This window comes from Rhynchophorus ferrugineus, unplaced genomic scaffold, assembly GCF_030347505.1.
Source record: "Rhynchophorus ferrugineus isolate W39M unplaced genomic scaffold, kcgeb_rfMv2 rfM2, whole genome shotgun sequence".
Taxonomy (NCBI): domain Eukaryota; kingdom Metazoa; phylum Arthropoda; class Insecta; order Coleoptera; family Curculionidae; genus Rhynchophorus; species Rhynchophorus ferrugineus.
Genome location: NW_027472581.1, coordinates 48071221 through 48096310, shown reverse-complemented (window position 1 = coordinate 48096310; position 25090 = coordinate 48071221). Strand labels below are relative to the sequence as shown.

Sequence of the window (25090 nt, the reverse complement as noted above, 5' to 3'; positions counted from 1 at the left end):
ATGGGCTTCCTCTATGGTTATACTGGTGGCTTGCAGGTAGTCTTTGCGGAATTTTTCTTTTTCGAAATGCTTTATATCATCTCGAATTATTATGGCTGTACCTCCATGTGCTTTATCATCAGGGTGATTTGTATGATAAAGCTTATATTTAGGAACTTTCAGATAATTCTTGTCCGTAAAGTGTGTTTCGGAAACCATCATAATGTCAATATTTTGTTCATTTACGAACATTTTTAGTTCCCTGGCGTGTTGTTGGAGCCTATTGGCATTCCAGACGGCGATTTTGTAGCTATTGGTTTCAGGCATTAGGCAAGTTTGCTTACGACGGTTGTGAGTAGACCAAGCATCGTACTCATTTGATCCATTAGTCTGGCCATCATATTTTCTAATCTTGAGATGTTGCTAGTTTCAGTAGGTTGAGATATTGTCTCTCGTTTTTGTGCTGAACCATTTTCAACTATTTGGGCATAAGTTATGTCTGGTTGACTTGTTCTGGTGGGTAGTGGTAGATTGGTAGTAGTGGATTGTTTTTGTTGATGCCTTTTTTCCCTTAAGGCAGGATAGAGTTTCTGCTGTAGTTGCTTGTGAACTGCGCAACCCTTGTAGTTCGCTGGATGATTTCCGTTACAGTTGACACATTTCACTTTTTCATCGCGAACTTTACGAGTACAATCTCCTGTCTTATGTTCTCCTGCACATTTTACGCATCTATATGATTTGCGACACTAAGTCTTTGTGTGCCCGTGCGCTTGACACCTTGTGCATTGTGGTATAATTCTTTTTATATGTGGTGGTTCGCATTTAATAATATTATTTTCTAATTTGGTGATTTCATACACCGCCTTATTATTTCCATTAGGTTTTATGTCTATATAAAACATAGGCAGAGGTTTTTTTGTCGTGTGATGTCGTATATTGTGAATATTTACGACCTCGTGGCCTTTTTCAGCTAGTGCTACCTTGATGGTGTTAAAGTCCGTCCCGTGATGTAATCCTTTTAATACGAATTTAAATGTTCTCTCGGATTTTGGCCTGAATGTATGGTATTGGGTGTTTCTTTCTTCTAATTCTTTTATAAGAACTTTAAAGTGATCCGCTTCGAACAATTGGATTTTAATTGTTTCATAGCTCACTGTTTTAATTGTGTAGTTCGTAGTAATGGTTTTCAATAAGTCATGGATGTTTTTTATTATTCCTACCTTATAGACTGTTATTGGTGGTGGTTTGGGAACAACTTTTTCAGGGCTTGGTTGTATGTTCTCTTCAATTTCTTCCGACAGGTTGCTAAAACTGTTTTTTGTCTCTATCGGTTTCTGCAACCAATAGTCACTGATTCTTGTTTGTTTCCTCGCGATTTCTTCTTCTGGACTTCTCAATCGTTTTTTGTTAATCACTGTAGTCCATTCTGATGGTGGAGTTTGCGTTATTGCTGTTTGTTCTAATCTTATATCAAAGTGTGCAGGTGTTTTGGTTGAATCGTTATGGTTTGCCATTTTTTAATTTTTAATATTTTATTTAATTTACTTCCAGAGGATAAAGAAAATAAAATATATACATTGTTTATTTCACGCACTTCATTTTTCACTTATGTTATTTTAGCACTAGTTTTTTACTATAAATACTATAAATGAATTTCAAAAGGACTGTTGTAAAATAAGATGAAATAATTTTAAACACTAATAAAAATGAGATGCAGTCCTTTTGTCTGGTCACGTAAACACGTATTCACTACACTTTAGGTCCACTGAGAGACGGATAGCCGAATCTGTTATGCGTTTTTAACACTCAATTAAATAACCGTAATAAAATACTGGGTTTTTTTAAAGAAAGGTATCTTTTTATAGTTTGGACCGTATTGAAAATACGTCTTCACCCTACGAAGGTTGGAACTGAACTAATATATATATATATATATATATATATATATATATATATATATATATATTAATAGAAAATGTTGCAGCCTCATGATGGAGTTAATGATGTTTGCCAGTTCTGCTAGCTACTTATGCGGGAGCTTTTTTAACTGGGTGATCGATATTCCGTCGAAACCTGAGGATTTTTTTTTGAAGTTTGCCGATAATAGTCTGTAGAGACTTTGGAGACACGAAATCGTTGAGAAGAAAGGCTGGGTTTACTGGTCTTTTGAAAATTATTTTTGAAAATTTTCGTATATAGGATAGTTGAATGCAGAAGATTTCTTATACAGGAATGTGATGACGAAGGGACGTTCATGGATATCGATTTTAATGGAGGTTGTTTCGAAGTTGTTTGCTGATAACGAGGGTAGGAGCTCATGTTTGACTCCTTTTCTGACAAGAATGGCGGTTCCACCGCCTTGAGCCACCGCCGGGGTTCTATCGTTTCTGTAGACAAAAAAGTATTTGAAAGAGAGACGATGCGAAGGTTTTAGGAAAGTTCCTGGATGAGAGCAACGTCGACGTCATAGAATGTCATGACGTCTTCCAATTCTGCTTGCTTTCCGCGTAATCTGTTTGCATTCCATGTTATCAGCATAAGAGATTTTGAAACAGCCGTTTCAAAGATTTAAAAGTCTGCTGAAAGTTAAATAAACAGGTAAATGTGACTGCTTAGGCGGCGACATTTGGGAAGAGACGAGCAGGTTGGTGAGCCAGGGTGATCATTTGCAGGAAAGCTTGCGGGTCAGTAAGCGCCTGCATTAGGATATTAAGGTCCGGCGTAGTGGCTGGAGAAGGAGTTTAAGTTGGAGCAGGCTGGGTAGCGCCGGCTAGTTTTGAGCTAGCTTCCTGCCACCTTGGTTACTCCATGCGGAACCTTGTGCAGGCCTGGATTCGGTCGGAATTTTTGGTTTTCTCGAAGCAGGGCGGCACCTGCAGCCGGTGAAGTTTGCGGTGTGAATTTCACCGTAGTTGGGGGTGCTTCTGGGATTTTGTTACAGGATCTAGTGTCGTGATACCCGGCACATTCGACGCATCGCGGGGGGGCTCGTCAGTGAGAGCTGGTATGCCTGAAAAGCTAAAAGTTGAAGCACTATATTGGCTGGCCGTTTCCCCTCTGGGTCTTGACCTTCACTGTGATGACGCCGAGTTTGGTCATATAGATGATCTGTCGCTTTTCACGAGGGACAGTTACCTGAATAATTGGTAGTTCTATCCCGGATTTTAATTTCCATCTTTGTACAAATTTGGGATGGAGGCCATGATAGAAGAGAAGTTCACGTACCTCGTCAATGGAGAGTGATTATTGGATATTTCTTATGATTACGCGGAATGCTCTGTCCTCCGGATGACAGAAGGAATAGTAAGGATTATTCCTTTCCTCGAGCAGGATAGTGAGTTTTCTGTAATCGTCGCTTGTGGCAAGGAATAAGAAAATGCCCTCCCTTTTGTGATATTATCTATTTACTGTGCCTTGGAGATTCTAATGAGCTCCATAAATCTCTTCTTGTAACGGAGCACTATAGGTGCGATTTTTTCCCTTTTTAAGGGAAAAGATTCCCTTTTTAAGGGAAGGGATTGGCATTGTTTTTGCTGTGGAGGTTAGGGTTTAATTAGTGGCCTGGCTACTTACCTGCGCAGGCTGGGTTGTTCTGGAGGTGATTTGTTTCAGTAGTGGTAGTGGCAACTTCCTTATAGTCGGCTTGTTTTGTACTGGTCTGATGGCAAATTTAGTGATCGAAGGCTGTACGTTAGCCTTGGCTTTCGATTCAACCGGGTCTTCATTTTCCAGCGTTAGGGGTGTGAGTTGGTTTGGTGTCTTAGGAGGTTGATGTACTGGCTGGGCCGGGGTGGGTTTAGCTAGGGCGTCTTGTAGTAGCATTCGCATTGCGGAGAGCTCGTCTCCTTGCTTTGTTAACAGTATTCGAAGTTGAGTAACCTCAATTTTAAGATCTGCATTTTCTTTTTGCAGATACTCGATAAGTCCAAGACCCATCAACTGCGTTCGTCAGGGCTATTGTCGGCAGATTTTTCGGTTGTTGAAGGGCTTGGGCAGCTTTCTGGAGGCGGAGATGGCTCTGGCGTGCAGGACGCTATTGCCCCGCTTGTAAAACGCTTTTCGGCGTTTACAAACGTTTCTGATATTTGGGCGAAGGTGCTGATGAAGGCGGTTTACTAGTAGATCGTTTAACAATTAGTTATGGGTAATTCTCAGAGGAGTAGGTAGGCTCGGAGGGCCGGACACGACCGTTCTCTTCCAAAGCTAACACGGAACAATCATAACATCAATATTTTGTTCAGTTACGAACATTTTTAGTTCCCTGGCATGTTATTGAAGCCAATTGGCCAGACGGCGATTTTGTTGCTAATTGTTTCAGGCATTATGCAAGTTTACTGACGACGGTTGTGAGTAAACCAAGCATCGTAATTTAGAAATATTGCTGCTAGTTTCAGTAGGTTGTGATGTGGTTTCTCGATTTTGTGCTGAACCATTTTCAACCATTTGAGCATAAGTTATGTCTGGTTGACTTGGTCTAGTGGGTAGACTGGTAGGTGTGGATTGTTTTTGTTGCTGTTGATGCCTTTTTTCTCTTAAGGCAGGATAGAATTTCTGCTGTAGTTGTGTGTGAACTGCGCAACTCTTGTAGTTCGCTGGATGATTTTCGTTAGAGTTGGCACATTTCACATTATCATAGCGAACTTTACGAATACAGTCTCCTGTTTTGTGTTCTCCTGTACATTTTACGCATCTGAATGTTTTGCGACAGTAAGTTGCGCTATGGTTTTCTATTTTTAGATTGTTAGTTTTTTATTTTATTTACTTCCAAAGATAAAAAAATTTATATATACATTGTTTATTTCACGCATTTCATTTTTTATTCAAGTGTTATTTTTTGCACTAGTTTTTGACCAAAAATACTATAAATAAATTTCAAAGGGACTGTTTTAAAATAAAGGAAAATAATTTTAAAACATTAATAAAAATGAGATACAGTCTTTTTGCCTGGTTACGTAAATACGTATTCACTAAACTTTAGGTCCACTTAGAGACGGATAGCCGCATCTGTTATGCGTTTTTAACATTCAATTAAATAACCGTAATAAAATACTGTGTTTTTCTAACAAAGCTATCTTTCCAGAGCTTGGAGCGTATTGAAAATAAGTTTTCACCCTACGAAGTTTGGAACCGAACTAGCAAATAATATAAAAATATTTGTATAAGATTATCAGTAAAATTTTAACAAAATTTGTCATTTTTATAGATTTAATATTCCAGGGTATCAAGAGTCCATTCTTTCCAAAGGATCTTACGAATACGATATACGATTACTAATTGTTATTTAAATAGCCAAATGAATTGAAATATATATGATTATCCATAGATTTTTTACCTTAATCTATCGAGAAAAATAGCTATACAGGTTTTATAATATTTGAATCAGAATCAAAAATTAAAACTAAAAAACCTAAAGCTTCAGGCAAATAAAACCCAGAGAGTATAACACCAAAAGACCAAGAATTGAGTATTTATGTGATAGTATTGTAAGCAAAAATTATTACATAAATTTATACACTGAATAGCCCTTGATTGTTGGGAAGTTTAGCTTATTTACATATCCCTTTATTACTATGTAATTGTTATTAACTTGTGTTATTTAAATGTTAAATAACAATGGCAGTCTATATTTTAATTTATTACTGATTGAAGAGTGATATTGCTTTTATCGCAATATAGATATGTCGCTATCACATTTTTATTTATTACTAAATTTATGTACCTATTTTGTTGAAACGTAATTTAGCTAAAATTATTCCTATATTTTTTAATACATTTAATTGTCTGAATCATCATCAATTGTTTTTTTTTTGATGGATGAGGTAAATTATTATTAATCCCTTTTCAAATTATATTATTTTGTTAATGAGCATTAATATTTATTAAGTATAACTTCATCATATTGAATAGTATATATTGTCATATTAGACAGTATTTTTTCAAAAATGATATAGCAATTTATTATAAAAAATTAAGTTAAATTAGAGTGGACCCACTGCTTAACGTGGGCTCTGAACTACGGCCCTTGGTATTAAGCCTACCGACTGGCGAGTGACCAATTTGGAGATCATCCAAGAAGACTTCGGTCCTACCCAGCATGGTTACCGGCATTACTGGGATAATTTTCATTGTTGGATTTTGCACTCTTGCCTAAGGAGGATCACAAATGTTAAAAAATCACGAACATACATTTATGACCATGCAGCACTATTTCTAAGAATTCCATTATATTTTTAAGGATTATTAATGCAAAATAAATTATGTTTTATTTAGTTTCTTTTATTTTTCAAAAGTATAAAAATATCAATTAAAATTTCAAAAATTATTATAATCAATTCAAATTTTTTTTGTTAATAATTCTGAGAAATGAATTGACGAACGCGATAAAATACTGTATCGCATCTCTACTTGAATAATGATTAAACATTATGATATTGTTAAAAGGTATATTGAATAGATAATAGTTACATATCAATATATTTGGATATTTACGACTGACTGAATTACAGTAAGTAACATGTAGGAAAATTAAACCTTCCTCAAAATTAACTATGTGCTTAAAAATATGACCATATTAATTTCAGCATTATCTTTCTTTATTTTAAGTTAATTTGCTTGTGACTTGTACATTGGCGAATGACAAAATATTTATTGATACAAGAATAACATGAGAAGAAAACTTTTAAAATGAGCCCTGAAATTTAGAGTAGTTTTGCCAGAGAGGCAACATAATTGATATAAAAATCTTAATATTTTTGTTCCAGTTGATTATATCAGATATGTAAAGCGGTGTTGTCATGGCGAAAAATAGATATAATACATTTTAAGTGTATTTAAAATTAACTGAATAAAATTGGCATCATGGCAATGTCTCTCTCCCTCTCTAATATATATAATATTTAAATATAAGTGTAGCGACGTTGAGGCATATCGAATTTTACATTGTAAAATAACGATCTACAAAATACCTAGAAATATAATCTCTGATGTTGAACACTGGAGGGCTACCGGCAGCTCCAACTAGTATACAATAACCACGTTCATCTGGGAGATTATTGAAGGGTAGTTTGATTCATTCAGTTACTGACAATAGTTCTGTTCAGACCACCATCGACTGCTAAGCCTCGTCTGCAGGTAACACCGCTGCACCTTTCATCTATTGTTATTCCTGAATTTTTATATCATCAATAAATAATGGTCACACCATGTAAACAACCACTGTTTCATTTCGTTTTACCTCCATTCATCGGGCCGTATAATACACCCTAAAAAAGTTTTTAGTAATTTAAAAATTTCATAATTTTTAATTTCGTTTTCATAAATTGTAATTTATATTTTAATATTGTATGTATTACTAGATAACGTAGTGAACTTTGTATCGCTTATAGCTATTTTGTAAATTTTCTTCAACAATAAAATAGCCACTCCTACGATTATTGATAAATTAAACCTCTTCGCGTACTCACTCATCGACAGCTGTTTTAATAAGTTTTATGATGATATTATAAATGTTATCTTAACTTGTTCCACATTTTAACTTATTTCTTATACAAATTGGAATGTTACTAAGAAAATACTCGAGCGGGTTTAACATATATATATTAAAAATATTTTTTAAATAATTACAACAAAGACAATGCGAAAAATATATTAAGATAACAAAAGTGATATAATAAATACGTATATATTTGGAGAGATTTGTTTATTAGAAGAGATTTTACATTTTAGATTTTATTTATTAAAGGATCATTAGCCTCGAGGGCTATTTAGGATCTATGTACTATATATATTTTAATATTACAGAACAAACAATATAAAGAACGAAACAAAAAACTTTATAGTTAATTTATCATAAGTATGAGAATAATATGGGTTGAACAGTTAAAAGTCATAAGTTAACAGCAGTAGAATTCATAATATATTAAATGTTTTGGAGTACTCAGTTGGCAGCAAGTAGTTCATCAGTTGTTCAATTCGATTGTAGAAGTTGTTTCATGGATCCCTTCAGGCCAGAGAGTCGTCTTTGGAGGGCGTGCCTTTGGCATTCATCCAGCATGTGTTTGGTGCTCAGCTCACATCTATCACAGATGGGTGGACTTTCTTCTTTGAGTGGAAACTCATGAGTCAGCCGACAATAGCCTATTCTGAGTCTGGAAAAAATACCCAATTTACGCCTGCTAAAGTTACAAAAGTTGAGACCTTGGTAAAACTCCTCTTTTATCTCGCACAATTTTTTATTGATCATTAAGTCCCAGTTTAATTGATCCAGTTTTTTTATACAGTGCGGTATAATATGTATTCAGATCCCTTCTGCAATATAGATGGTTTTCCAAAAGTGATCCTTCCCTTTTCCCCGCAAGATGGTCAGCTCTTTGGTTACTTTCGATTCACATGTGGGAGGGAACTCACATCTAAGTAATATTCTGGTCGTTATTATGAGCGGCAGTGTTTAATTCTCGAATGTGCATTGTCAGTGGATGATGTGCCTCTCAAGAGAGCTCATAGAGTCAGCAATGTTTACTACCGAGATTATATCTGGATGGTCTTGAATGCATTTAGGAGCCTTGTATATAGCCAGCAATTCGGCAGTAAAAACACCCGTCAAAGGGCAATTTGTAATGTTCTTCCTTCAATGCTGATGTATGTGCAACTGCTCTGTATTCATTGTTTTTAGATCCGTCAGTGTAAATCTGATAATGGTTAAGGTATTTTTCGAAGATCAATTGTTTGAAAAGGGAGCGTGCATTAAAAAAGCTAAGAGCATCCGTAGGAAGAAATCTCATTGAAAGATCGATTTTGAGTCGATCGAGAGTAAACGAGTCGACTTATTTCAGACGTGTCAGTTTCCCGATCTTATTTATCTTCAGGTATATCTGACAAACTAAAGCATATTCAGAGTTTGCCTGAAGAGCTTGTTTTGCATTACTAGGAGTTTTTCCAAAAGTTCAGGCCCGATAAATCGTATATAGTATCGTAAATAGTATCAAGGGTGAGACTCGTATAGCATGATGGAACTGAAAAGCAACTTGTAGAGCACTTTAATAATTTGAGACTATTAACTTTTTCTGCAGATAGCAGATATCCTTCTCGGTAGGAGCGGTGGTCGTGAGCCAGTATTTTTATTTGGATGTTGGTTCGATTTTTTGTCGTTTTTTTCAGATGGCTCATGAGCGTGAGCCTTTTTACAGTTGTTGGGCAGTTGAAACCTACATTCAGACTATGCTTCATCGTCAGTCGTTTCGTTTAGCGCCTTCATCTCTTGGGCATTCTTTACTTAGTTTTGTTTGCTCAGGTCTGTATTTTCTCGGAGAGGAATTCGAATTGTTCTTGAAACCGTATAGCCTCTTTGCGGGAATCTTCGTGCATTTGTTTCCAGTTTATGGCCTGGTGTTGCTAATTATTTGTTACTTCCGACAGACCTACTCGCTCGTTTGCTATTATTCGCCGGAGTTTTTCGCACTAGTTTCGTAACTGATTTTCGTTATCGGTGTAATTGCGTGAATGGAGGACTGAGCTGTACTTAACACGGGGGTAATATACGTAAGGACGGAGAACGCTCTATGACGGTTGAGGGCAGACAGTCTTCCAAATAATTGTCAGTGAAGTGTAAATAATTAGATTTTTATATAGTACTGTATACATAACAACATTTCGCCCCATCATCTCGCCGCGTACGCCGGAACGCCCTGTAGCTGCACTGGAATTGGAATCACTTCGATATGACTTCGAAGAACTAAATAATAAAGAAATAAACCTTAAACGAAAATTGCATGAGCAGAAGGACATTAATGTCGCTCTCCAAGCCGAAGTGTCCGAATTGATTGAACAATTGAAATTCCTGACGAAGAGAAGCACAACAACGTGGCACCTCCGGATCTTTGATTTCTTTATTTTACAGGACATAAACATCTATTCTACATGCAGGTTTTCAATAAGTTACAATTGGACCATCGTCCTATAATATTAACTCTCGGGGACTGTCGTACATTTGAGACTCCCCATCGCCTTTGGCGGCCGTTCACAATTAACTGCATGCTTCTGTCCAAATTCTAGTATACTATGTTCATTCACAATAACTTCAGCCTGCTCATGTGCGTCTATAAAATGGGATACCTTTTGTGTTAAATGTTGCAAAAAATTTCAATCTACTGAACACCAAATCAATCGTGATACACAAACTGATGGGTTCAACTGGAGAACTAGAGTCAGTAAAAAAATTAAGAAATGGGTCCCTTTTGGTCAGTGTAGGCAATCACACATAATAATGAAACAATGACATCTCAAGGAATAATGGTGAAAAACATTAACTGGTAAAAGAATTACAAGAAAAATAGAGGGTATCCACGTAAAGTTTAATACTTACCTTCCACAAAACCACCTTTTCTGAAAGTGTACGAGTAGGTCTTCTGAGATTGAAAGTACACCAATATATCCCAAAGCCCTTGAGATGCTAAAAGTGTTAAAGTTTCGGACACGTATCCCAACTTGCAACTCTCCGTTAATTACGGTGAAAATCATACCGCAGGGTATAGAGGCTACCCTATACATAAAGAGGACTTCTTGACACAGAAGATAAGAACAATGGAAAGAATATCTTATTATAAAAATAAACATAAAGCTAAAATTATGTCCAATAAATTACCTCAACTTTTCAAGCGCAACAAAAATCATTAAACCGTTTGCACAGCATCTACACAGTTTGATGAATCATCTTTGTCAATAATGTAATTTTCTCTCTCGATGAACATGACTATTCTGCAGCTCGCGACTTCCTCCTTCTTCAGACAGAGAAAGCCGTAATTGGAAGGACATTTCTCCAACTTACAGCAGCAAATCGATTTCTTTGGCCGGAACAGCTGATAATGTAGAAGTTGAACCAATTCCAAGATAGTTTCCAAATTTAAACAATGTCCTCGACACTTATAATTCTTCAGTGGAGCCTAACTAGTTTAATCCATAAACTACGCAAAATAAAAATTTATTTATTACAATATTTTTATGTACAAACCAGCTTTCATACTTCTCCAAGAAACTCATCTCAAAATATCCGACCAATTGCAAGTAGTCGTCTATGAAATATTCAGAAAAGATTGAGCAAATGCAAACCACTCCTCAGGGGGGGGGGATCGCTGTCCTAGTCCATGAGACACTTATTTTCCAACATATCACATTTGAAACCGCCATTGGAGCGGTTGCCATCAAGTCCTATACAGATAACCAATTCTACAGCATTGTCTAAGTCCGATCTAAGTTTCTTTATATCCCCATAATATCAACTTCCACCCTAGGTATTGTAAATTCCAGCGCTGCGACTCGCCTAACCATTGTCACGGGCAATACATCTAGTTATATCTATCTCAGTATATCAGTATATATCTATCTCTTCACCAAAATACCACCCTCATCCCCAATGGTCAGTTCTAGATGACATACACAGTAGAAATCACTTCCCCATTCTAATTCTCACCATCGCTTAATCGTTAAAATTTGTTGATCGTGACAATCTTCCTCCGACTCGTTTCCGATTTCTCATGCGAATTTTATAAATTACTTTTATTTTCTAGGTATAAAAGTTTGCCGTACACCGTGCCCTCATGTATATCTCTTCTTCCAATCCTCAAACGTCCTATAAGCGATTTGCACAAACTCCCTTAATGCGCTGCAAATTTTACCATTATCTTACAGAATCGAGCCAAATTGCCAAAACCTCACCTCTGGTTACATCATTATATTCAAGGTTTGGCTTTCGATCCACAAAGGCATTTTAAAAACGAACAAGCTGACAGACTGGCCAAAGACGCTTCCCACTACGGACATCTATGCGGAATGACAGTGGACAGTAAAGATATACATATCTTAATAGATACAATTAACAATTTGGTACAGTTGAAGTAGGAACTCCTTGAAGAAGACATCAAGCGGTGACCTTCAAAGTCCGAATTTTACATAGTATCTTTTCCAATACAACGGCACTACAACCAAAAACAGACCATTTATCGGACATTGTAATTACATGTCTAGTGGACCCAGACCTACGAACCCTTACCGTACCCTTACCCGAAAAAGCTGGAGAACTTAAAATGATTTTATTTACACTAACACTTAGTTTACAAAGAATAGACAGATATAACGATAAGTAGTGACAACATTCACATCGTCAAAGTGGCACCTACTGTGCGTTTCTTTGACCGACTATTTAAATATTTTGTATTATGAAGACATCATACATTGCCATTGGAAGATTGTTAAAATTGTGCGTGAAGTTTGTATTTAGTTATGTGACGACTATGTTTAATTAGAGGGATACATCGCATTTTATCCCATATTGATCCTCCCTTGGGTACCTCGTATCGAGAAAGTGAGCCGACTTAACTCTTCTTTCGTTGCCCGATTAGTAGATATTTCTAGATAAGGAAAGACCTACACAGTGATGGTTTTATTGTACTGATAGAATGTATACAACCAAAAATTTCCTGAGACTCATCTCTCCCACGGGTTTCCAAGGTCATACTGGTAATGGATGATATTAATTATCTCAATAAAAGACGATGGCAATGGTAGATAATAAAATGATATATAAAATGATATATGATGGGATAACCAGGATGTTGAATGATGAATCCAACACTAACAATAATTTACGTGCAATGTGATTAAGGGATACAGACGCACGAGATCCTGCCATTAGGTTTAGTAGTACTCGTTAGGGTAAAACTGAAATTATCTTCTAATATATAACTTAGTAAATATTTAAATAAGTAAGTCAATAAATAAGAAAATCTCTTGATATTGTGCACTCACTTCAAGTTATCCATAGATCATAACTATATATCAGTAACTTTGGTCACTTTGGCGTTAGTTTCTGGTTTACAACATAGTTATGATTTATATTTACAATTGTAACCATCAAACTGTTATCTTCGATTTGTCATAATTTAAGAATTATGGGGAATATACAGGTCGGTCGGTCGGTCGAAATGGGTGGCTGTCGACGCGATTATTTGTCCGAACACTCATTACTATTTTTGGAAAGAATTTGCACGAGAACTAAAAACACTGGTTGAATAAAACTTATTTTTGTTTATGTTTATTTTAACATTGAATGATACATATGGTCGACGAGAGAATTGACAGGATATTAGGTTAAGGCATAGAAAAAATGGAATGCGGATAATGGAAGTACGGTATCGCTGTGGAAGTGGTAGTATTAGATGGAGGTTGAGAAAAGAAAAGAGAGCGAGACGTTGCCGTGATGATCTTTTATAGCCTGGAACTCCATGGTACCAACCTACCGGCGTTGCCAACCTTTGAACTTATTGTAGCTGATTGCATGGTGGCCTAAAGGGGCGTGGCGGTCGCCACATAGATTTAAAAAAATTATTGAATTAAAATTTTGTATTGCATTAACAAGTTTATAACAATAATAATTAAATTTTTGCGTTATTCTTAGTATCGTAACATAAATTGGTTTTAAAATATGGAAGAACAAAGGTAAATACGGAATGTAAGGTTAAGTTTTATAATGTCAAAATATTCAAAGAACTTCAATTTTGTTTATACTGAGAATATCAAGTGCCAAACTTGTATCAAAACATTTTGGACATTAAAAGGACGTTAACATATGCCAACATTTCACCGCGATATAGCTACAAATTTCAGAACGATAACAACAATCAAAGAAGACAATTATTCTTTTTGTTGAAATAAAAACGTTGCAAAGGGTATGAGAGAAATAATATACAATTGTACTAGAAGTAACATTAAAGGTAATTATAAATTTTATACACATTTTGTTGTAATTAACCATCCACTTGATCCATCTACAAAAGATAATCAGTTTAGTAGTGGAATAATTACTAGGGTTTGCTATCAAAAATAGTAGCAAAAATTGCGGTAACTGATAAAAATGTCTATACTTCAATCATGATATACTTTTGTAACAATTTAATTTTTCTTTTCTAGGGGAAGTTGCTAGTAGTTGTCGAAGCAAAGCTGATGAAATTTAAATTAAAAAAATCGAAAATAATTAAATAGGATTTTGCAGAGTGCAAGAGTTGTTAAGAAAGACACTTTGAAAAGATCAAATTTATCAGTAGGACTGACCTAAATCGAATAAACAATACATATATGATTAATCATCTATGATACCCTAACGATCTAATGACTACTACTCTGAAGGTGGAGGAGCGAAACAAACAAGGAAAAAAAGAATATATTGTTATAAAGGAGCATAGGTAAATAAATTATTGGTTTGCAAAAATAATGATGTATTCACTGGAGACTTTCAGGTGAAAAGTACGATGGTGTGCAAGTTGAAGATTTTGCATTGAAATAGAAGAATTACATATACAAATATGGGTTCTGAACTTTTCGTAAGTGTTAGATAAATAATATTAAATAATATTAGATAATATCAAGGCTTTGTGTTGATATGGTATATGGACTTGGTCTAAATATGTTTCAATATGATGTCTTTATGTAATTTTGGAGTATGGGCTTGATGTAAACATGTCAATCATATATAAAATATAATATCAATATAATCTCTATATAAATATGGCCTTTTTCAGTCCGTTTTAAAGATTTGTAATACAATTTTCTAATATTTATTTTAGTATTTATTTTCAAATGGTTCCCAATTTTTATTTACTCTCTAAACAAAAAGTTCAACACTGAATTATTAAAATGTACATTATGATTAGCATTTAATATAAAATAATTCATAAAAAATGAATGATAATTTTCATATTATTATATTTACTAGTCATTAATTGAGATCCCAGATACACAAAGAAAAATATATTAGAGTAAAATTTTAAACATCAGTTACAAAACAAGGTATACGCGCTTCTGTAGAGTTTGACACGAAAGCGCTTCTTTACTAAGACTATTAATTCAAATAAATCAAAATACGCATGAGCTAAGAAAGCCATCTACAAATGAAGTGGATGACGAATTCTGACAATCTTAATTTTGGCTCTATTCGAGATTTAATATACGAAAAGTATAAGGACAGTGAGTATTTTATCGAAAATTGTTAATTTGGAAGGTATAAAGAGGTATGGACATGCAGATTTTTGATTTTTTCGTTTGATTTTTGAGAGAAGACATCTCTTCATACACTCTTACAAGTGTATACACTCTTATATGAGTTAAATGGTGAAACGCTTGAGGAGGTCTAAAGGCTCTTCCAGACATTGCCTTAAAAAGAATTAAATTTTCAAAGGCGTACAATAAAATCAAGGAAGATACATCATTTGATTTTGAGTATCTTGATGTAACTTGGATATTTCAAAATGGTTCATTGGGGCTCTCTTGACAAGACAGTAACAAAAAGGTGTAAACACAACAGAAATTGATAGAAAAAGGTAAAAGTTACAATAGCATATGGTTAAGTTTTAGATCCCAGATACACAAAGAAAAATATATTAGAGTAAAGTTTTAAACACCAGTTGCAAAACAAGGTATATGCGCTTCCGTAGAGTTTGGCATGAGAGCGCTTCTTCACTAAGACTATTAATTCAAATAAATCAAAATGCGCATGAGCTAAACTGAAATTACCTTCAGTTTACGGTATCCTTTGTGTCACTGGTTACTACTCATTAGCGGGTCGGTCGGCGGATACGTCAGGATGGACCAATTCGGCCGACCGGTCCGCTAATGAATGGAGGCCCTGAAGCAAGATCAACAATGTTATCATTCGTGGTAATTATTTATGTCGTTAAGTATTCGCAACGGCGACCAATCATACAATTAAAAAGAAGCAACAATCCCTCCTAGTTCCTTTACATTATCGTACAAACCTTTTTTAACAAACATTTAAACGACCCAAAATTAAAAAGTTTAAAATATCGAACTTCCAGATGGAAGTGGCGGTGCCATAGATATATAGAACGATTTATGATTTCCTTGAAGGGTGTTTTTGTCTTTTAGGAAAAAATATCGAGAAATTATAAACAAATAAAAAACGTTTTTACATTACAAAGAAATTTTCAACTCTGACAGTATAAAAAAATTAATTACTAATTTAACGCAAATTATTATTGGTCCAACGCAATAAGAAAAAAATATAAGTAAAATTAGACTATTATCAAGATTTTGTGTTTAATTATGTTTGTAATTCTTTCAAACACAATCTACGACGTAAATGTATATGAATACGAATTAGTTTTGAATAATAATATGCTCTGTGTTTAATAAAAATACCAAGTAGTTCAGAGATAATAGCTTAATCGTATAAATACATAATTAAAAAAATGTATCAAATACTTTAAAAAAATCTCAAAATATACGGGATACAATTAAATAACTAATATAAAAAATAATATATACAATGTATCCAAATATCTAATTTTCCATTGTATACTTTATGTTTAATAATTAGATCATTTTTAAAATGCTACAAAAGAATTATAATAGCAGCTTTTTTCAAACATATTTTAAATATTAGTTATCTAGATATATTTTCAAATTTTAACACTCCTACATCAATACAATTAATTCAATTTTAACATTTTAAAATGACATTAATATTTGTTAAAAAAACTAGCTAAAATTATATTAACAACCAAAGTTCGGTTTAAATCTTTTAGTTATACCCTAGCGTTATTCTTATAAAGGTGATTATGTTTAATTGCATAAAATTAATGCTTAATACTGAAATGATGAAAATTGTATTAACAGAATAACTAGAATATATTTAAAATCTATTTCAAAATTATATCAGATGAAAGTGAAAAATTATTTTTAATAACTGGGAATATGGTACAATTTTGTTAGATTTAGGAAACTAAAAGTTACGACATATTATTGAACATATTCTAACTAAAAAAAAATAAATGAAATGTGAATTAATTATTAAAGTTTTAATTATTAAATTGAAAAAATATTTAGGCGATTCATGATTTGAATCTGTAATAATTATAAATAATTATTAATATGGTAATAGTTCAAAGTACTTAAAATATTAAATTCTGTACTAAAACCTTTAAATAGAACGGATAGACAAGAATTACACTATTTAAAATTAATAGAAATAGCTTCGATTTAGGTTTTCAAAATTTTATGAGCCTGGTCAATTTACTCATTATACATAGTATTTGTTTATGTTGTTTTGTATTTTCGCCTAAAGCAACGTTTCTTGATACAGTTGTTAATAAAGTGATTAAATCTTGATTATGGGCATTTTGTTCTAATTCATTGCACAAGTTTTGAATGAAGAAACTGCCATCGATCCGTCGATAAGATTCGAAACCTGAAATAAGAATCTATATAAATTAATGTCTTACTTTTAAATGAAGCGAGTAATCAATTAAACAAATAATAATAAGTCGCTTTGATAGTTGTGACAGGATGATCCTGCAGACACAAGGACGACAAGAATGGGTTCAGGTAAACCATAGGTGGCAAAAGCAAGTATTTAAAATGTTACAACAATAAGAATAAAAATAATGCTGATATCTATATTTTTTGTATATATAGAAACACAACAATGAGTATATATATATATTTATTTATTTTTCACACTTTTTCACTTCACAATTTCATACTTAATATAAGACACTTTGATTTGATATTTTACACTTTGATATAATTTTATAAGCTGAAAATAAACTTTATGTATATTATTTTATTATTTTGTTATATATATATATATATATATATATATATATATATATAAATAAATAATAAATAATTTTTTTTTCACACTTTTTCACTTCACAATTTCATACTTAATATAACACACTTTGATTTGATATTTTACACTTTGATATAACTTTATAAGCTGAAAATAAACTTTATGTATATTATTTTATTATTTTGTTATATATATATATATATATATATATATATATATATATATATATAAATAAATAAATAATAAATAATAAATATATATATATATATATATATATATATATATATATATATATATATATATATAATAAAAGCCTGAAAGTTGTATGAGAGTTTTTGAAAGTATCACATGTGTTTTCATTCAATAACTTTTGAAATTCAACCTCCACTTTTAAATCGTTGAGAGGTATTAGTATGTAGAAGTACAAGTATTAGATGGTATTCAAAGTTTTTTTTTATATACGTCATCAAGATGTTTAATGTATTGCCTGCCGCAATTTGTAGAAACGTGAAACCGAACTAGCCTGTCAAAGTCGTTCGGTTGTCAAACGTACGCAAAATTATTCAAAATATTAGTTATAATTACTATAGCTTATAAACCGCCGTTAATTTTAGCGCTTTAATTATGTTGATAAATTTTAAATCGCTGCGTAATAACTCATATTACTTTGTTTGAAAATGCCGAAAACAACAGATAGTCAGAGTCACAAACTAATTGCGTTTCAATAAGTTATTTCGAAAAGGAACGAGATAATGGAGGCCCCCTTTTGCCCGTAAATACCGTTATCGAGGTAGATATTGATGATATTAAATATTATAAGTTGCTGCAATTTTATTGAAAATGGTTTTTAGCGTGTTGCTGCTGCGATGAATATTAGTGTGGGTACTGCGACTAACATCGCTTACAAAATGAAGAAGAATATGTTGGATTTAACCAAGAAAAGCCATCTACAAATGAAGTGGATGACGAATGCTGACCATCTTAATTTTGGCTCTATTCGAGATTTAATATACGAAAAATATAAGCACAGTGAGTAATTTATTGAAAATTGTTAATTTGAGAGGTATACATTAAAGAGATACGGACATGCAGATTTTTGATTTTTTTGTTTGATTTTTGAGAGAAGACATCCCTTCATACACTCTTACAAGTGTGTACACTCTTATATGAGTTAAATGGTGTAAAGATACCGCTCGAAGAGGTCTAATGGCTCTTCCAGACATTGCCTTAAAAAGAGTTCAATTTTCAAAGGCGTACAATAAAATCAAGGAAGATACATTATTTGACTTTGGGTACCTTGATGAAACTTGATATTTTAAAATGGTTCATTGGGGCTCTCTTGCCAAGACAGTAACAGTAATAGGTGTAAACACAACAAAAATTGATGGAAAAAGGTAAAACTTACAATAGCATATGATTAAGTTTTGTTGGTCATAATATTTTTTAATAATTAATTGCAGATATATTGTTATTCATGCAGGAAATAAGAATGGTTTTATTTCTGGTGCAGAATTAGTATTTTCCTCCACGTTCAAGGGCGACTACCAGGATCAATGAATCATAACATGTATTTGTTATGATTTGAAAATCAATTGCTAAAGAACCAATATCATAGCACACTGGAGGAAAAATTCCAACAGTAGCATTAACAAAGGATGTAATGAAGGAATAGTTTTCAAAACACGAATTAATTTTGAAGAGTCTCTTCTAAAAACTGAACTACTTCGAATTATCACTAGGTAAATATAAAGGCAATGTATCATTGGGTTTTTTTGCAATTTACTTTTTTTAGAATTTTTTTTTACTCTTTGTGATTCCACAATCTGCCCTATATGCAATAAGTATTTCTTATGTATATATTATATTTACATGGCATGCAGAAAATCACTTTATTAAGCGATCTTCTGTATAAAATATTATCTTAATTAATTAGTCTTATTCTAAAGCTTATTCTAAAGTCTACATGTGTCCAGTAATCAGATCAGGTGGTGTTAAATGTTTTAGTCTACGCACTTCACTATCACGTCGCATATTTAGCTGATTAGCGAGTACATTGGGATGCACTGACAGTCTTTCGAAATACGTCACACAAACACGTTGAATTACACTCGTTATAGATTCTAGAGGAATATCGCGTTGTATCACTTTATTTAAAATATAGTACGGATCATCAACAATGGCACGCAACACTATTTTGAAACCGTTGAATTATGGATATATTAGATTTGCTAGCGGTACCCCATAGTTGTATTCCATATGACCAAATAGGCTTGAGTATAGACTCATACAGCAACACTTTGTTATCTAATGATAACTTGGATTTGCGCCCCATGAGCCAATACATTTGATATAATTTCAGTCGAAGTTGTTTTCGTTTAGAGAGTATTTGTTTCTTCCAGGTCAGGCGTCGATCTAAGTGCATACCAAGATAATTTAACTTGCTCTGCTTGGGGGAGTTGACGATGATTGATATTCACTGGTGGGCATGTTCTTCTACGTAGGGTAAAGGTTACATGGGTGGATTTTATTTCATTGACTTTAATGCGCCATGTCTTCAACCATAATTGTATTTGATTCAGGTGTGTTTGTAGGTTTATTGATGCTGTGCTGGATCTTTATGGGATGCCAAGATTGCTGTGTCGGTTGCGTATGTTGCCACAGTAGTTATTTTTTGGTGGGCAGATCGGCCGTATAAAGAAGATACAGCACTGGACCCAATACACTACATTGCGGAACTCCTGAATATATGGAATTTAATTCAGAATGTTCATGGCCTTGATTTACAATAAAATGTCTATCAGTGTGATACGATTTTAGTAACTGATAGTCCGGATGAGAGAGAAGTTTCTTGAGTTTAACCTACAAGCCCGTATGCCATACTTTGTCAAAAGCCTATATATCTAGAAAAGCAGCCGAACAACATCTTTTGGCATTTAGGACAGTGTTTATTTTGTTTACAAGTCTGTACAATTGTTCTATAGTCCCATGCTTATTGCGAAACCCAAACTGATGTTCTGGTATAATTTTCTCTCCTATCATATGGTTTAGCTTCTTGATGTATAGTTTCTCTAAAACTTTCGAGATTATCGGTAATAGACTTATAAGTCGGTAGTAGGTCATATTTTCTGGTATTTTTCCTGGTTTAAGAATCATTAGTATTTTAGCTACTTTCCAGATACTAGGGAAGTAAGTAATTCGTAGCATAACATTAAATATAAATGTTAAAAGTTTCATACCTTTTTCTGATAGTTCTTTTAAAATTTTACCAGTAATTGAGTCATAACCAGGAGCTTTTTTAATATTAATTTCTCTCGTAATTGTTTGTTTAACTTTTTTGACCATTAATTTCTCGTGGGGTAAGTCCATTTGAAATGGCGAATCCAGAAAGCTAGTAATTTTATTTTCATCATCTTTATATAGCTGAGACTGGAAAGGTTTAAAAATATTTTTTAAATGTTTTGAGAAAATGTCGACCTTCTCTTTATTGCTTCTAGCCCAATTATTTTCGCTTGTTTTAATAGGTGGGTTATGCTGCTGGGGTCTCTTAAGCTTTCTTGTTGCTTTCCACAACGAATAATCTGTAGCCTCAGTTGGTGTCAAATTCTCTAGGTATTCTTGAATACCTTGGTTTTGTTCATTTTCAATTAGTTCTTTCAGCTCGTTTATTTTCCTATTAAATTTTCTTTTATTCTCTTCAGTCCCTTGCTGTTGCCAATTCCGTCGTAACTTTCTTTTTTCTGCTACCTTTTTCTGTATTGTACATGATATATCTGTATTTTTTCTTGGAAATGTTTCATTGTTAGGAGTCGCGGAATATGCTGCCTCCTGTATATTTTTTGTAAGGTTTATTGCTGCTATTTCTATGTCAATTTCAGTTTGTAACGGTAAGTTTAGAGAGATGTTTCGGTCTAAGTTTTCTCTAAATGAGGACTAGTTATTTCTATTATTGCACAGAGAAGGGGGTTTATATTTGATGTTAATTTTTGAAAAAAGTGTTACTGTTATTGGTGAATGATCAGAAGGCAGGTCAAAACATGATTCCGCATGACACTTTTTTGTATCAATATTTTTTGTAATACAGAAATCTATAGTATCTGGCTTTGTAATTGTGTCTGAAGGCCTATATGTCGGTTCACCAGTAGAAATATGTTGTAAATTATCTGTTTTTATTGCTTATAGTAGTTCTCTACCTTTTGAGGTTATTATTCTTGAACCCCACATTAAATCTTTTGCATTGTAGTGCATACTTGCATCCTCCGACTATAAATCTATTCTAATCTATAAATCTAGCGTACTGAAGAATTCTTGAGTGTTCTGCCTTGTTGTTGTGTTTGGGTGAGCAATAAATCGCAGACATTGTTAATGGTCCATGGACTTCCTCTATGGTTATACTGGTGGCTTGCAAGTAGTCTTTGCGGGATTTTTCTTTTTTGAAATGCTTTATATCATCTCGAATGATTATGGCTGATAAAGTTTAAATTTTTTTGAATTTTCAAATAAAGTTTGTCCGTAAAATGTATTTCGGAAACCATCATAACGTCAATATTTTGGTCAGTTACGAACATTTTTAGTTCCCTGGCGTGTTGTTGGAGGCCATTGGCATTCCAGACGGCGATTTTGTAACTAATGGTTTCAGGCATTAGGCAGTTTTGCTGACGACGGTTGTGATTAGACCATCCATTAGTTTGGCCATCGTGTTTTCTAATCTAGAAAATGTTGCTGCTAGTTTCAGTGGTGATGTGGTTTTTCAATTTTGTGGTGAACCATTTTCAACCATTTTGGCATAAGTTATGACTAGTTGACTTGGTCTGGTGGGTAGACTGGTAGGTGAGGTTTTATTTGTTGCTGTTGATGCCTTTTTTCTCATAAGGCAGGATAGAGTTTCTGCTGTAGTTGCTTGTGAACAGCGCAACCCTTCTAATTCGCTGGATGATTTCCATTGCAGTTAGCACATTTCACTTTTTGATCGCGAACTTTACGAGTACAATCTCCTGTTTTGTGTTCTCCTGCACATCTTACGCATCTATATGATTTGCGACAGTAAGTCTTTGTGTGCCCGTGCGCTTGACAGCTCGTGCATTGCGGTATAATTCTTTTTATATGTGGTGGTTGGCATTTAATCATATTATTTTCCAATTTGGTGATTTCATACACCGCCTTATTATTTTAATTCAATATAGAACATAGGCAGAAGTTTTTTTGTTATGCGATGTCGTCTATTGTGAACATTTACGACCTCGTGGCCTTCTTCAGCTAGGGCTACCTTGATGGTGTTAAAGTCCGTCCCGTGATGTAATTCTTTTAACACGAATTTATATGTTCTGTCGGATTTTGCTCTGAATGTATGGTTTTGGGTGTTTCTTTCATCTAATTCTTTTACTAGAACTTTAAAGTATTCCGCTTCGAACAATTGGATTTTTATTGTTTCATAGCTCACTGTTTAAATTGTGTAGTTAGTAGTAATGGTTTTCCATAGATCATAGATGTGCTTTATTACTCCTACCTTATAGACTGTTATTGCTGGTGGTTTGGGAGCAACTTTTTCAGGGCTTGGTTGTATATTCTCTTCAATTTCTCGCGACAGGTTGTTAAAGCTGTTTTTTGTCTCTATTGGTTTCTGTAATCAGTAGACACTGATTCTTCTTGGTTTCCTCGCGATTTCTTTTTCTGGGCTTCTCAATCGTTTTTTGTTAATGACTGTACTCCGTTCTGATGGTGGAGTTTGCGTTATTGCTGATTGTTCTAATCTTATATCAAAGTGTGTAGGTGATTTGGTGGAATCGCTGTGGTTTTCCATTTTTAGATTTTTAATATTTTATTTTATTTTCTTTCAGAGGATAAAAAAATAAAATAGATACATTGTTTATTTTACGCATTTAATTTTTCACGTACGTTTTATATTTTGCACTAGTTTTTGACCAAAAATACTATAAAAGAATTTCAAAAGGATTGTTGTAAAATAAGGGGATATAATGTTAACACTAATAGAAATGAGATGCAGTCTTTTTGTCTGGTCACGTAAACACGTATTCACTACACGTACGCTGAGAGATTTTAGAAATAAGTCCGAGAAAATATAGACAGTAGATCAGATGGCTGAACAATATGGTCACCTAGACTTCTTCTCTATCACTGTATATTTAATCCAATCGAGTTGATATGAAGAGTAGTATAGACTTATTATAATAGACATGCTGGTAGAGAAGGATATTCCATCAAGAACTGTTTGGATATGTGGAAAGAAGTATTGTTGACCATAACACATTCGGTTTGGATGAACTCGACAAGACATACAGAGGATGAAATTGATAAAAAGTGGAATCGTGAGCATGTTCTGGACATATTGAAAATTAACAGTTTAGTGATTGACTTGTACAGTGACTCAGAAGATGACAGTAACTAGAGGAAATTTTCAGGATTTGTGATAATGTTATACAATGCTGGAGATTCCTGAGATAGAGTGATGAAAGTGGAAACAACTAAAGATATGTTATGCACATATTTAATAGGGTATAACTGTAAAAAACGTTATTGTAGGGTGTGAAAGATTTGTGTGTATAGGTATGATTGTAATTGTTCAGAAATAAACATGAACATTAGGTTAGAACGTATCAGGGGAGTATGAATACTAATTGTTTGGTAGATTTGGTAAATGCATTACGCATAATTCAGAGATTAATTTTATCAAGAATGGTGTACACAGGTAGTAACAGAAGAAATAAAAATTACAGTGATATCAAGATGACTTGATAAGTAAACACAACATCGAAGGAAACAAGAACTAAACGTAAAAAGGTAAATATGTAATATTACTTTGATATATAATTATTAATTAATTGGACTAGGCCTTCAAGGGTATAGCACTACATAAAAAACGCGTCTAAAAGTCTACGTCATGGGTGGTATGCAAAAGAGTTCTATGTAAATATAATAAAACACAACCATAACCTAGAAATTATTATAACTGTAGTTTTAAGTAGTATAATTAAGTAGCAAGTATTAAGTAGTATAATTGTAGTTTTAAGTCCTTCGACAGTATATATGCATTACATGTACTATAATGTACTATAATGTAAAAATAAATTATATATGTTTGATAACATTTTTGTTTCATTATTTTATTTAAACTAGAATTTTGTTGTACGCCAAAGTCGAACTTAACGAAAACTCGGATTTGATGCGGCAACATTGCGACGTTTTGACGTCATGCTTCTTGATCATTTTAGGTTATTAATTTTTTTTTAAATTTAATTTAAAATATCTACCATTTTTGCATAATTAAAAATTAATTAACGCGAATATACCTAGGGCTGTTGGATAAACGAACAAAAAATCTTCTTCTGGGGGAAGCTTCACTAAAAAGGATTCCTGTTTACCGTCTCTTTGAACCATTTCATAGCCTGGATCTATTTCTCGTCCTCGACAACATTGAAAAAAAAACATCTTTGGTTTTCCTAAGAAGAATAGATAAATAGG

General features: G+C 33.5%; 2 protein-coding genes and 1 long non-coding RNA gene across 8 annotated transcripts in view; 1 reads left to right on the top strand and 2 right to left on the bottom strand.

Annotated features, from left to right (window-relative positions):
* Nucleotides 1–7564: 7564 nt before the first annotated feature.
* On the bottom strand, nucleotides 7565–12896 carry LOC143191066 (uncharacterized). Of its 2 annotated transcripts, none has more exons than XM_076395764.1 (4): nucleotides 10997–12896; nucleotides 10619–10937; nucleotides 10340–10535; nucleotides 7565–8126 (listed from the first exon to the last, which is right to left on the bottom strand). In XM_076395764.1, exons 3-4 carry the CDS (start codon nucleotides 10522–10524, stop codon nucleotides 7946–7948), a joined length of 366 nt encoding a protein of 121 aa, XP_076251879.1. In that variant the 5' UTR covers nucleotides 10525–10535; nucleotides 10619–10937; nucleotides 10997–12896; the 3' UTR covers nucleotides 7565–7945. The 2 variants fall into 2 exon arrangements, with proteins under 2 accessions (XP_076251879.1, XP_076251878.1); XM_076395763.1 differs by having other exon boundaries at nucleotides 10340–10516.
* A 4125-nt stretch (nucleotides 12897–17021) lies between these two features.
* The window catches only part of LOC143191064 (caspase-1), a 32799-nt gene continuing 24730 nt past the window's right edge, over nucleotides 17022–25090 (bottom strand). For all 3 annotated transcript variants that reach the window (XM_076395758.1, XM_076395759.1, XM_076395761.1), the window contains exons 4-5: nucleotides 24919–25068; nucleotides 17022–17230 (exon numbers count right to left, since the gene is read on the bottom strand). In XM_076395758.1, coding sequence (XP_076251873.1) covers nucleotides 17031–17230; nucleotides 24919–25068 — 350 coding nt within the window. In that variant the 3' untranslated portion in view covers nucleotides 17022–17030. The remainder of the gene's footprint in view (nucleotides 17231–24918; nucleotides 25069–25090) is intronic.
* On the top strand, nucleotides 18017–24923 carry LOC143191070 (uncharacterized). 3 transcript variants are annotated; one of them, XR_013004393.1, is made up of 5 exons: nucleotides 18017–18643; nucleotides 18736–19008; nucleotides 19075–19353; nucleotides 19407–24409; nucleotides 24460–24923. It is a non-coding gene; the product is annotated as an uncharacterized LOC143191070 (long non-coding RNA). The 3 variants fall into 3 exon arrangements; XR_013004394.1 differs by having other exon boundaries at nucleotides 19075–23970; nucleotides 24031–24409; XR_013004392.1 differs by having other exon boundaries at nucleotides 19075–24409.